Source organism: Podarcis raffonei, chromosome 9, assembly GCF_027172205.1.
Source record: "Podarcis raffonei isolate rPodRaf1 chromosome 9, rPodRaf1.pri, whole genome shotgun sequence".
NCBI lineage: Eukaryota > Metazoa > Chordata > Lepidosauria > Squamata > Lacertidae > Podarcis > Podarcis raffonei.
The window spans coordinates 36,788,086-36,803,175 of NC_070610.1; the positions used below are offsets into that span (position 1 = coordinate 36,788,086).

General features: G+C 40.6%; 1 protein-coding gene across 4 annotated transcripts in view; it reads right to left on the reverse strand.

Annotated features, from left to right (window-relative positions):
* The window catches only part of TLL1 (tolloid like 1), a 130,465-nt gene that overhangs the window by 59,814 nt on the left and 55,561 nt on the right, over positions 1–15,090 (reverse strand). For all 4 annotated transcript variants that reach the window (XR_008332153.1, XM_053402897.1, XM_053402899.1 and 1 more), the window contains 3 exons: positions 10,860–10,940; positions 9,019–9,171; positions 5,976–6,093 (listed from right to left, as the gene is read on the reverse strand). Coding sequence is in view for 3 of the 4 variants with exons in the window: in XM_053402897.1 (XP_053258872.1) it covers positions 5,976–6,093; positions 9,019–9,171; positions 10,860–10,940 (352 nt within the window). In the remaining variant the exon portion in view is untranslated. The remainder of the gene's footprint in view (positions 1–5,975; positions 6,094–9,018; positions 9,172–10,859; positions 10,941–15,090) is intronic.

Sequence of the window (15,090 nt, forward strand, 5' to 3'; positions counted from 1 at the left end):
AAGAAGAAGAAGAAGGGCCCACATCATCTGTTGTGGCCACTGCAAGCACAGGGCTTGCTCAAGTTTGGAGGACTCAGTTAAAAAGAATAGCAGTCCCATGGAATAACTTTGGGCCCCAGGAAGTCAATGCCCATAACACATTCTCTGAACTCTGCAGTGTACAGGACAATCTTACAGTGGTTGAGCTGCTGGTCTGTAGCCTCCTAGTTCACACTCCCCAGTTTTCTTTGCTTCTGAACTCCTCCGCAATAAAATCACAATGCTTAAGTATCTACACACGTGCGTTCCCTTAAATTCTTCCCTCAAGGGTTCTCCTGACTGGGAATCATATTGATGTGGCAATGCTCACAGAAATGATGAATGACAACCTTCTGTATTGGCTTAGAGCAAACTAATCCTAAACATCACAGAAATAAAACTTGGAACATGAGCAAAAATGTGATAGCCGGATTATGTGGCAAAAAGATTCCATTAGAATCACATTTTGGATAAAATGTTCTGAAAGAGGCTACTAGTTCACATGATTTTTGAAAGATGCCTAGGAAATGCCCTTGCCTGAGCTCACCTCCACCACACTACAAACTGCTATAGAATATAATTTTGTCTAAAATACGATGATTCAGTCAATTTAAAGTCCTCTTGGTGTCAATGGACCGTTTTAAAAAAATAGAGTTTGACTCACAGCTTAAATTGAATGAATTAAATACATATATTATGTGTTTATATAATTTATTATGCAAGCAGGATCCTTTATGTATAAACTGAATATTTTTAGCCCAGAGTAGGCATAGGTCTGCATAAAAACAAGCTTTATGAAAACCCACTTCGCAAAACAATACTCTTTTAAAGCTAATGGGTTAGTGAAATAGAGCTCTCTGTTTAAGACAGGGGATTTAAATCCTCTGAAGATAGTAACTTATGATCAGCTTCTGACCCATTTCAGCAATCCACTGCTTTTTAAGGTCATGTACGTCATGTTGGAGTGGGGGGGGGTGTAAAGTATTTTAGTGATAAGCACCACATCTGAGGAAAATTATTTTTCCTTTTTCCTTTTTTTCCTTTTTGAAAAACAAAAGTTAATCATTCTAAGTCTGTGCTACATATAATCTCTTCTTCCCATCTGTTCAGCCCCAATATCCCCACCTGCTCCCCCACAAGTGTCTTACTGCTCTCTGTAGATCACCAATGAATACATTTGTTACCTTCTAATAGCCCTGTAGATCCTAATTCATAAAAAGCTAGTTAACCTGCAACCTTGGCGTTATTAGCACCACGCTCTAACCAACTGAGCTGTCCAGGCAGGAGAAAACAAGTAAGGCCAGGGCTGGGAAAGACTCATTGCCTGAAACCACAGAGAGCCGCTTCTAGCTAGTGTAGCCAACGCTGAGCTGGCTAGATCAATGGTCTAACTCAGTATAAGGCAGCTTGCTATGTACATATGCAGTTACATTACTGAAAAAGAACTAAATATTAGAATACAGTGGTACCTCAGGTTAAGAACTTAATTCGGTCCGTTCTTAACCTGAAACTGTTTTTAACCTGAGGTACCACTTTAGCTAATGGGGCCTCCCACTACCGCCGTGTCGCTGCCACACAATTTCTGTTCTCATCCTGAGGTAAAGTTCTTAACCCAAAGTACTATTTCTGGGTTAGCGGAGTCTGTAACCTGAAGCGTCTGTAACCCAAGGTACCACCGTATTTTCAAAATCAGCAGTTTCTTAATGCTCATCACACTTAGGGCATTTTAGGTGTTTCATGCCGATAATTAGTTGTACTTCAAAAGAAAGCAGCCATCATCAGCAACAGAGTCTTAAAATAACTGCCTTACTATAGACTACAACAGGGTCATTGGGACTCACTGCTTGAAGCGGCCTGCCAAGAACATATCTGATTCATCCAATTAAGTGCCTAGACTACCACTAAGGCAACAGTACTGAGTCAAAGGGTTAGGAATACAAAAGAGTGATGCTCGAAAAGAACACTGTGGTCTGTATCACTATTGTGGCCGCTTCTGCTAGGTGTGCTTGGCACACAGCCCAGGAATCCTCTGCAAACCATGCCAAAAGCCTGACTTTCCAGATCTTGATTTCTTTAATCTTTATTGCACCAGACAGTAGTTAAAGGCACTAACTATTTATGAATCTCTAATTCCATTTAATCATTCTAGCTGATCAATAATGGCAAGTAAAGTGCAATAACTGACAGTCTGAGAGAGCGCAAAACATTCTAAAGATGACATTAAACTTGCTGTTTGAGTAATATATTTTTTTTCATGCTCCTGAGAGTTAAAAGCCTAAAGATGGGCTTTAAGCTGATTAGAGGAATTTGGAAACAGAACCAGGTCAAGTGCTTAGTGTTTATTTAGGCAGCTGGACTGTAAAAGGTGTGATAGTCTAAAGCATCTTATACAATGACAGCAGAAGGCTAACATTATATGAACTGAAACCCCCTGGCATGAGCATGATGACTCGAAAACCCTTCCGTCTCTAGTTGCAAGACTATTCACAATGCAAAAGTCAGTTTATGAGATCATCTAGCTAGTCATGTCGTTAATGACAGTTTGCAGTTTGCCTTTAAGCCAGAAAGCAGAACTATTACTCTGCATATGAAAATTCAGAACTAACTTTGTTTTGAATAAGTAAGTCTTAAAATTGTTTGTGAAATACAGACTTTGCCGTCAAAATCACTGTATAATCAGATCGTAGATGAGGGAGATTTTATTGTGGGCCGACCTGGCCTTCAACAGCAGCAGTTGCAGACTGGAGGGGCTGGCACATGGCACATGGCACAGTCACTAACAGCCTGTGCCAGCTGCCCCCTACCTGGCCTCCCCCTCTTCCCACACCATACCTCCTTCTACCCAGAACCACTGTAACTGGGCCTCCCACTGCTCTCCCCCACTCCTTTCCTCCCAGGCACATCCCACAAAATGCCCTTACACTAAAAAAAGGAATTTTAAAGAATATAAAAAACAATTTAAAAGAAGAAGCCCACTCTGCTGAGCAGCAGCATCAGTCCTTATAAAACTTGCCAGGCCCTGCCCTGGGCCAGGTGGATTGAGGCAGGAGCAGGGCCCCCAGGCTCTCAGCAGGGGGAGGTGACCATTCAGGTATCGTGGTCCTGAGTTATTTAGGGCATTCTATGCCACCAACAAAACTTTGAAAATGGCTCTGTACCTAACAGGCAGATAGTGCACCACTTTTAAAATAGATACAGTATGTGCAAGAGCAAGCATTGCTGCCAGATTCTGTACTAGCTACAGCTTCCGAACTAATCCCAAACACATTACAATAATCCAGATGTGAGGTCACCAACACATGAACCACAGTGGCTAGGGTATCCTTGTCCTGATAAAAACATCACCTGAAGTTGGTTATAGGAACTCCCTCCATCAAGGTGATTTGAGCCTCTAGTGACAAATATGTGGGATAAATAGTCTCGTATAACCAGCATGCTTAGCTCTACTTAATGGATGAAGGGGTTAAGGCCATAGAGTACACAGTTCTGTCAGACTTAACTAAGTCACACCCCCTCACCTTGGGATGAAAGTTTACCAAAAACCTTGTTTCCTCTCTCTTCCACCATGTGAATCCAACCAGAAAGGACGTCTGAGATAATCGCTCTAAGCCCAGACCGTGTGGCTTTAGCAAGTCATCTTTGTGTTTCTATATAAATAATTTAGAAACATTTTACCACTTTTTGAAACTAAGTTTTGCTGCCTGTGTTTTCTTGTTACTGTATGGGAAAGCACATGAATCTGACCTTTGGAGGGTTTGTAAGTATTAACTGATGACACTGCAACCCAAATCTCCTAATAAAGGCTCTCAAGAGTTCCATATAGATGTTGAAAAGCACTGGAGACAAAATAGTGCCCTGAGGCATCACACAACATAATTGCCAGGGGGCAGGCACATAGGGTTATATCTAATATTTGTCACAGCCAGAGGAGACTTATTGAAATTAATGACATGACTAATTTAGGTCAATGAATTTCATTGGGTCTACTCTGAGTAAAACTAAACCGGCTACGATTCATAGTCACCCAGTGCAACTCACTGAACCTGGCCCCACAAGTAGCAGTAGAGCCACTATAAAACAGTGTCCCCCTCCCAATACAAAAAGATAGTCCAGATGATACTGTGGTCCATGATACTGAAAGTCAATGAGAGATTGAGAAGAAACAACAGGATCACAGTTCCCCTGTTCCTCTGTCAAAGAGGTTACTCTAAGTAATTATCATCGGTAGGCGGAGACTATTAATGAAACACACCCCATGGTTTCAACTTCTAAATCAAAATTATTCAAAGGTGGCACTAGAATTCCTATTTACCTAGGAGAGGACTCGGAGAGTGCACCATATCTTAGATTCCACTGAACAAGGGATCTGGATACTAAGAACTATGCAACTAGTTCTGCAAAGCAAAGAGCTTTTTCAAACAGCCAGCCCTGCATGTTACATGGCAAACCTCCTGAAAGCAAGGAAGGGTTCAAAGCCATTGTGATATGACACAAGGTTTGCCATTCAAATGGGAGAGAAAAACTAAAATCCCACTGGGTATGCCCACCAGATAGGGTTGCAAGGGACTAGCTCTTTATACCCTTGCAGTGAGCAGGATATCTAATTCACATGTGGTATACATTGCAGGGTAGTTGCCCTAATAACAACTATGAGTACCACAGTCTTGAACTAGTTTTGACACAAATTCTCATTACAACACAGGGTGCCATCACACATCCATTCTTTTGTAACCAGCATTATATGCTGCAATATGTGTAATACAAGGGGACGTGGGTGGAGCTGTGGTCTAAACCACAGAGCCTAGGGCTTGCCAATTGGAAGGATGGCAGTCTTGAATCCCCGCGATGGGGTGAGCTCCCGTTGCTCAGTCCCAGCTTCTGCCCACCTAGCAGTTCAAAAGCACGTCAAGTGCAAGTAGATAAATAGGCACCGCTCCGGTGGGAAGGTAAACGGCGTTTCCGTGTGCTGCTCTGGTTCGTCAGAAGTGGCTTAGTCATGCTGGCCACATGACCCGGAAGCTGTCTGCGGACAAACGCAGACAGCTTCCTTTACCTTTATGTGTAATACAACAATAACACTGACTTTGACAAGGTTTAAAGATTTCCTACAAAAATATGTAGGAGAGCTAAGTGTAGACCACATGGGGGATGACAAAGTTTCATTTTCAACAGAACTGACTTCAAAGTGTATGTATGCTTACAATACTGATAAATGTGTCTCAGATTCACTAACTGATTTCCCCGCCCACTATAAAGGCATATTTAATTACGGAAAGCTGATTACATACATGAAATGACTACTGTGAACCTTATTCAGAGCTTTGTGTGTTTACCAGTTGGTGTCTATAAAACTTTCAAACGACATAGAAACTTCAATTTCTTCAAATTCTGAGGTAGCTTTGTACATACAACAGGATACATGTAGAAAACTGTTTCAAGTGTTGCAATGAATGGTAAAGTCATTCTACACATGGAAGCTCCACAAACATCTGGAGCATTTGCATACTTGAAAAACCTCAGACACGGGACTTGAATTTACATTATATTTTTTATATTTGGCTTCAGATAAATAGTAATAAAACTCTTCTCATGTACCACATGCATGTATGATGCACATTTGCAAAGAAGGCGATGCTGCAAATGAATATTCAATACACAAAGAGGGGATCATTGTAAGTATCTTTTAAATTTAAAATACACACATGCACGTACACATACTTTTTGAAAGGACTTGGCTTTCCCCTAAGTCATCTCACTTGCTTGAGTCAACTGAAGCAATTTGCTCTATGCTTAACTTTCTGCAGTGTACCATCTCAACTGGCGCACTGTGATCAAGGCAGAGAGTGTAGATCTGTGTGCCTTGCAGCAAGAGGATGGACGATCTTCTCATCCGTTCCAGTTGTGTGCTTCTAAGCATACCACATGAGTACATTAAGCATACTTTCACACCAACTTACCCACAAGGCCTGTATGTAAACACAATGTAACTTTCTTCGTCACTTCGCTCAATGAATGTAACGCAGGTATATTTTTCCCAATGCCGCATTGCCTGCTTGAACATTGCTCGTTGACTGCCTGGAATCAATGTTTGCAATGAAATACACAAATGATTTTTAGAGAGAGAAAATGTATCCTGTTTCACGCCAACAGCATTCAAGTAAATTTGATGGTTTTGAAAAACACTTGCACTTGAAACAAGCAAGAGTGCTTCAAGTGCAAAGTAATACTGAATGCAGGTTTTGGGAAATAAGCAATGAAAACAGTGATGGGCAAATAGTATAAACTTCGCATAGCAAGGGCAACATTTTCCAAAATGCACCCCAATATGCACACAAATCCTACAAGTTGAATTCATAACACTACACTTTTTCATTACTTCTAAGTTATATCCAACAGTGGCTTTGTGCTAGCAGAAGTGATTTTCTTGTCATCCTATCCTATTCAAAAGCTACGCTTGACAGCTGGGGGATCCTCCAGAACAGCACAGGATATGGCATAGAGGGAGGATATGGCATAGAGGGAGGATATGGCATAGAGGGCTACAACTGGTAGGAGGGACTGATAAAAATGGGTGTGTTAAGTTACACGAGTGGAAGTGCTTCCTTTAGCACAAAGCCACCAGTAGATACAACCCTGTGTTCAGAAAGAAATGGTGAAATGTCAGATCAACTCTTCACCCCAGGTTTGAACATCCTGTGACCCAGAAATGCAAAGGCACAGTCCATCACCCACATCTTGTCAAACGTTTGATAACATATTGTCTATGCAAGCCCCTAAGTTGTGGAACTCACTCTCCACAAAGGTATTATTATCATTATCATTATCATTATCATCATCATTATTATTATTATTAGAATTTATATACTGCCATATACCTGAAAGTCTCAAGGCGGTTCACAGAACAAAATCAAAATATAAAACCACAAAATATCTAGCTCCTTCACTACAGACTTCTTAGAGAATGCTGATGGTAGAGTTCTTGATGTATGTTTTATGATCTATCCCATTTTTTGTGATTTTAAGTTACTTTAATCTGTTGTAATGTGTTTTAATTTGTGGTAAATAATAGCAGCGCCCTGCCCACCCCACCCCATTTTACAGTGCAAGGCAAGCAGCAGAAGAGGTTTATTGAGCCACTGTTGGAACATCACACCTGGAATGGCTTAGGTTAGTGAGTTCCAACTGGTGCAGGTGTGCTGCATGTTGAGAAGCCATGCCGTTTGGTTTCTTTATTGTTGTACTGGGACTTCACTATTAGTCCATTGGGTCAGGGGAAGAGAACTTGGGGTCCTCCAGATGGTGGCTGAAGTACAACTCCCATTATCCAAGGCCATGTTAGTTAAGTCTCACGGGAGGTGGAGACCAGCAACATCTGGAGGTTTAAAAGCTCCTGCATTAGATGCTACTGATACAAAAACAGTCTACCATTGTGTCGTCTTCTTTGTGCATGCAAGAGACAAAAATTTACATTGACAGAAATGTCAGACTGACAGGCTAAAAGCAATGTGAAAATACAGCACTGAACTAAGCTATAGGCAGCAGAATGAAATATCTGCAGGATGCTTTGAATGCAGAGACATTACTGACTGGTCACTCCTGCGTGTGTTTTCATATTTCTTCAGCTGCCTCTAAAATGTGCGTGCATTCCAGAAACAGGAATGAGCAGAGTGTAACTTCAGAGAGTGCAGACTCACACAACTGTTTCATCTGTTGGTTTGTGCGATAGGCATGCCATGTGCAGACCTCTCTTCCTAATGGTGTCCACGCATAGCTTGTGTGAAAAAAACAGCTGACCCGACAAAAGCATAACACAAGCTGCAACAGAATTTCTTGCATACATGGACCTGATCATTGCTTTGGCAGTCTGGTATCAAAAACCACCTATACCAACAGATAGGAGAGTGGGCTACAGAACACACAATGCTCAGAGCTCTCTAATCTATGCAGGTTTGCCAAGCACATCTGCATGATTCCATGCAGGACAAATTTCAACACAATATTCCAGGAGATAATGAGCAGTAGATGAGAGAGGAGTGAATGATGAGCTGACACAGTGACTGGACTTTTCATTTGCTTGGCAACTAATAGGAGTCTCTCTCCCTTTTCTGAGTCTTTTTTTTTGCCAAATCTGATGTACATTGCCTTTGGCATACAATAATTTTGCAGTAAGACTGGTCCCAATCACTTGTTCTAAACAATTAGCTCCCATTCCGTATCATTTAAATTAGAAATTTCTGACCAAGAAAGACTATTCATTTTAATTGGGAAGCAGAGATAGATAATCGGTATATCTGTTTTCCAGTATACTTTTTTGGCAAGAAAATCGCCCTTATTCCTCTCTCTCCCTATCTCCTTCCACAATCACATACTCCTATCCACCTGGAGGGCAAATGCATGTTGATGCAGGTTTCTGTGAGCATAACCCTTGCTGGATAAGAACCTGTGTGTTGTTTTATCATGTTACACATGCTTTTAAATATATTAGAAAGCTCTCCTAATATTTAATTGTGATGTATCGCTATTTCTTTTAGCCAACCATGTGAAATTTACATTGAATTTATTTCAGTGGAAAAGAAGCATCTTGGAGTCGTTGAGCACAGGAACTGCAACATTTTCGTATAAGCTAAACTGTATGTGTATTTAAGTTGACCTGAATCTCAAGATATTATGATAAAAGGAAAAGTTGAGTTAGTTTGCTACACACACTGCACCTTAGTCACTTGAGTGCTACTTAATTCACAGCATTTTCAAGTTACATTTAATTTTTAGGAATTAAAGCATTTGTATAGAAAGCTTTAAAGGAGCTACAATTGTATAAAGACACTTGTACTATAAAATATGCGTTTATTTCAGAGTTTGTTATTGTAATATATAGCCAGACACCTAGAAAACAAGAAAGAGAGAATCCATTTCAAGACCTCTGTTTCATTTTTAAAAAATTCTACTAATTCTAAGGGTCAATTCCTTCAAGGATAAAAGTGTATCTTTTGTCTTTCTTACCAGTGAAATTTCCTCCTATAACATATGGAATGACACCCCCAGGCCATATCCGTTCTGTGCGTGACGTAGCTGCTCGTGGAAACCGTTTCTTCTCATAGCTCCCTGAGAATGTTAGAGCTGCTCTTCCCTTTGTTATATTATTTTGCTGAAAACCTGCAATGATATTTATAATAGAAAATGGAACAAAATGCTTAAAATTTCATTAATGAAAATATCTTCTTCAAAGATAGAAGGATTTCCCCCCATCTATATATACCCAGACTTGCAATGCAATGGACAAACATGAATTAACAAATGCTTAAAATGAATTGAACTAACAGCTCAATACTATGGAGCTATTTATCGTGCACCGATGCCAAATCCATGCAACCATGCAGCTCATGTCTTCGTTGCCATGTTTGCACCTGCTTGAAAAATCCCTGGAAAACAGGCATGCTGGTGCCATAGTACCAGACTTGGAACTGGGTTGAAGTCCTGAGACAGCAGAACAGCTTCCTTGAACTGGCACACAGGATCCTGTTGCCAGTCCTATGAAACTTTGCCTTAATGCAGTGGTTAGTCAGATACAGTTGTATAACTGAATCTTTATTTATAAGGATTCACACACGTTGTTATATAAAAAGCACTTAAACATTAAAAAGAAGCAGGCAAATTAAGACTACCAGGGCTGCATGATGTTACACAGCCAAGTCAGTTTTCCAAAACCTGGGTGCCCCTGTTGAAGGAAAATTTGCAAGAGAGATGGCGGTGGGCGGTAGGCAGAAAGAGGATCCTAACTCTTCTCCTGTAGACACCTCATTCCTTCTGCAGCTACTTCCCTCAATGTCAGAAACTGGACTGAGGAGGAATGGTGGGGACCACCGCTCCCCCCTTCTCCTGACCCTTCCTGAGAACAGGAGGACAGTATAGATTTAGATCAGTGGTTTGCAGAAGGGCATAGTTCAGAGGCTGCAGAGAGCAGAAGCTGGGAAATATTGGAAGAGGAACAGCAAGGAGGAGGAGGAAGAGGGGAGAGACAGCTGACAGACTCAATGTCCTTGGAAAGCATTCCTGACCCCCCCTTCTCCCAGGACCAGATGGGCGTTGAGAGTAGTAGAACAGAGAGCTCAGTGGCAGAAGGCTCAGATTATAACGTAGATTGGGGAGACGAATGGGGGTGGGGCTTTACTTGGAGCAACAGCATCATTGCATAGAGCCTATGCCCCTTCCTCTCTCTCTCTGTGAATACTGAATAAATTACATGGTAAGGACTTTTCTTTGGGGAGGGATAGTATTCTCTGAGCCTTGACACACCACCACTTTTTCCCTCAACAGTGGATGCAAATTTATCTCAGCCATTGTAACTAATGTATCAGTGACCATATCACCAACCTATATTATTGCATTTCCCAATGAATGAACAGTAAGTCATATACTGAGAGGCACCAAGCGGTAATTGTAATTTTGATTTGCCTTCCATATTTAGATTCCAGAAATTAAATATAAAACAGAATCTGTCAAACTTGAACTTTGGGATAAATTTAGTCACTTTTCAGAGTTTCCCATTTCTCATAAACCAGGCTTAAGCAGTTCAGCCCAATCATTTTTATTTTTTTTAGGGTCTCTTTTACTCACAGCATATATAGAATTCCCTAATCCACCAGAGCTTGTCCATTGATCTCAATAGAGAAACCCCGTCTGTACGCAGTCTGTGTGCCTCCACTGATCTCAGGGAAGCTGGTACATGCAAGAGCTAGCAAATCAAAGTGTGCACACCTCTGTGGATTGTGATGGAGACAAATATTACAGTACTCAGTGGCATTGTAAAATCTGGACATCTACCCACTGGAATAGTACAATACCTGAGCCAAATCTTCTTATGCTGTCTATAAGCTGAAACAGGGCATCGCTTTTTTTTGACACTGCACGCTCTCCAAAACCACCTTTTAAAAGAAGAAAATTCAATAAGAAACTGCACGCATACATTGAGCACATGAGTTTACAAAAAACTGAGGTGGGGGGAAAACAATTTTTCTGAATGTGAGGAGATGCTAAAGAAATGTGTCTTTAACATTCTTTTGGCCATTAACATTCTATTGAGAATGAAACAAAAACAAAGTTGTTGTCATAAGTTGTTGTTTTTTTTAGCGTGCATTCCAAAATGCCAGCCAGCATAACTCTGGCATTTCAACAATTTACAACAGTTACATCATCTAATTACAATTTGCCAATTTCCCCCAGGGCCTTGACAAGTCTCAGTACTATGAATGGCAAACTTTATTCTTATTTCAGAGATACACAATTCTACAGACTTGGATAAAGCATGGGTATCCAAGAGTATTGAGGAGACATATAAAACATACGATTTAAAAAATACAAGATAGTCGAATTCACATTGGATGCAATTCACAATAGAGTGTGTACCTCCAGGTGTGACGTCAAACTATGATACACTTAAAGTTATTGACATACATGTAGTTTTTACTAAGACTGGAAGGCATATAAGGATGCTAAGTTATCAGTAACTTGAGTACTAATAGCTGAGGAACTGATGGATAGAGTCCTAAAAACGAATTACAGGAACAGCCAGATCCTTTATCTAAATATTCACCGTGCCACAAAAATCAGATCTCTTCTGATAGCATTTATGTTTGACTTCTTTTGCCTCTGAACGGTCTGTCTGCAGTTGTCTTCAAGTGTTAAACAGTGGAATTCCATACAGGTCTACTCAGATGTAAGTGCCATAGAGTTCAATGGGGCTTGCTCCCAAGTAAGTAGTACTGCTGCCTTAAAAACAATAATTTTCATTTGTTGTTCATTGTTCAAATTTATTAATAGTCCCATAGATTCCAAAAATGAATTTTTGATTCTATAAGAAATGTTAGATTAATGTACAGATAAACTGCACTATTGTTCATATTTAAAAATATATAATAGTTCTACTTCAAGAATTAGAATGAAAAACTCCCTGATTCTAAATATTTCCACTTTTTTACAATGTGTCATAGCAATGCAGCTATAGAAAGTAACATTTCCTGAAATAACATAACTTTGCCTAAAGAATAATATTCTGCTTTTTCTGGCAGTGAGCATTCATGTTTCCCAAGAAAGACATGAAGAATATTAATCTAAGAGGTGGTGTGTGTGTGTGTGTATAATGGTTTTTCAGATGTTTGTGAATCCAAAGCAAGAATGCAGGCTAAACAAAATAATCACTTATGTTCAAGTCTGAGAAGTGATTCACCTTGCTGTGTTTATCTGTCAGCAAAATTAGGCTGTGAAACAGTTCAAAGCTAATTAAAACTACTTGTTGTGGTGAGGGTGGGTGCAATTAACTGAATCAATTAACATTTAAATCCAGATCTTTAAAAAGATCAAAAGATTCTACTACTTAGAACAAACAGGTGATTTTAAGAAAAGATAAGCAAAAAAATGACGAGAAAGTAGAATGTACTAAAAATAGTACATTCATTATTATTTTTAATTGACCAGAAGGCAGAACTCTAAAAATTACTTTTGTAAAAAAAATGCCCATGGACTGGGGAAAGGGATTGAACTGGCAATTCTAGCTATGCTTTGAACAGCAGGTTGCAGATATTCTGAGGTGATAATATTTCTCTCCCATGCTGGAGAAAGCTAAACTTTCTGATCTCTGAATATCACGGTGCTGATAAAGAAGGAAGAGCAGGTCAGGCCATTTAATCCTGGTCATTTGGCAATTCATTTGGCCGGAGGAGAAGAAAATGAAGTGCTTTCTCCCCACCAGAAGCATCTTCCAGGTGAATCGCAACTGAGAGAAGCAGAATAGTTATGTGATCTTATACTACAACTGGTCTTATTGGGGGATGGAGGTGGGCTCTCTTTAGATATGAAAGTGCACTACTTCACTTACTTCGTTCTGCCCGGGCACTGAGGTCCAGCGCCGAGGGCCTTCTGGCAGTTCCCTCAGTGTGAGAAGCAAAGTTACAGGGAAGCAGGCAGAGGGCTTTCTCAGTGGTGGCGCCCGCCCTGTGGAACGCTCTCCCATCAGATGTCAAAGAAATAAACAACTATATGACATTTAGAAGACCTATGAAGGCAGCCCTGTTTAGGGAAGTTTTTAAATGATTGATGTTTTAATGTATTTTTAATCTCCTGTTGGAAGCCGCCCAGAGTGGCTGGGGAAACCCAGCCAGATGTGCAGGGTATAAGTAATATATGATGATGATAATGATGATGATGATGATGATGAATAGTTTTACATCCTCTTTATATGATTATATGTACTACTGCACTTACTTCAAAATACAGATCATAGATAATAGATTTATAGATCTGGAAGTGACCCTGAGGGAAATCTAGTCTGACCCCCTCCAGTGTAGGAATATGCAGCTGACCTGCTGCATTTTGGGACTCACTTCTAAATGGGACCCAAAGTCCGGCCCTGAGTCAACAGTTACATGGTTATTAGTATAAAAAGAAATCACAGCAGTAGTTGGAAATGTTTCCCAGAGAAGTAAACAGATGTATTTTCTTTGAATTAGACTCCAATGTAAACATGTTAGCACAGATTAGTGCTTTATAATTGTTTGCATGCTGTACGCAGATTTCATGTTAATAAATCAGGGATATAATTATGGAAGTTCTAAAGAATTTGTCTCGGGGCATTTTTTTCTATTAAAAACTCATTCTGGCATTACTTAACTGATGAAACAAATCTCTATCTATTATGAATTGCACAAAAACACCTTCAGATCTTAAGGCGAAGACTGTGCTTTGTTGCACTGCTCCTACACAGTTCTCTTGAGATGAAAGGTAACTTGTTTCAAGGCTGTATGGCAGGGAAGAACATTGCGTACACGGCAGTTGTGATGCAGAACTGTCCAGCCAGCCACGGTGTAAAGCAAAAAGCTCGCAAAGGAGGGAAGAAACTTGAGGCTGAATTGGTTTTAATAGGAAATTACGGCGCTGCTTTTCAGGCATGGGACAAATTTTGGGGGTGAACAGCAAACTTACCCCCAATGCCAAATCCCAAGCATTTGATGGCTGAAAGGCCTGTCCCTAGCAACTCAGATGTTATTATTTGAGAGCAGATTATTGCTTTTAGAAGGTTGTTTTTAAATGTTTCAATTGCATTGTTTTAGTTTTAATGTGTTTGCTGCCCTGGGCTCCTTTGAAGGAAGGGAGCGATAGCATGTAAGCTGGCAAGTGAGTAAGTAAGTAAAATCTGCTCTTATTGGCTGACATTTCCACCCAGAATGTCCCTATCATTCAAAGGCATGGGATATGGTGGCATCCATGCTTTGGTCAACACTACATTCAGGGGATGGGAGACAGCAACTTGCAGCTGGTGGTATCTGAAAGAAGTGCTACTGCTGACACAGATGTGAAAGGAAAATAGAGAAAGAGACAGAGAGAAAAGCACCTAACCAAAAAATAACAACCCACAGTCTCTTACCAGTTTTTACCAATTTGTCAATCCATTTATCTCGCCCATTATTCAAGGAGGGGCACAGGACATCAAGGACTGGGAAGTTTGGGGGTAGAATCATCCCCGGAAAGTGTACAAACGATTTCATCTTACCAACAGTTCCCGCAGAAAAGAGCCCCAAGAGCAAGCAGTCTTTGCTTGTAAAAGGTGGTAATTCTGTCTTACTCCTCCCAATCTGAGAATGCTTGACAGTGCAAGAAGACCCCTTTTGGCCTCCATGCCATCTCTAAGAGCAGCAGGAGGCTCACCTCCTCCACTGCAGCCAGCACCTGAATAATAGGGTGTGCAGCCTCCTTACTAGCCATTCTTTATAGGGGCAGAGGAATAACTACCAAGAGGTGCAGCATGACTACTTAAGACTGCAATTTCCTTCCAAATCCTGTCTGGAGTGCCGCCCTGGCTTTGGGTGTGCTATATCTGGCCAGAAAGCACACAGCTCCACAGGGAGCTATCCGTGGTCCTGCTCATCTGTTGAGCTTCTCTGGTCCTCCCCTGCTCTAGGTTATGATCTGCAGGACACCACCACAGAAATAAGCTCCCAGTTTTGCCCATCCATTTTCATTTCTTTCATTTAATTCAAGTCAATTGTTTGAACATTTAAAATTTGGGCTCTGCCTTAGTTA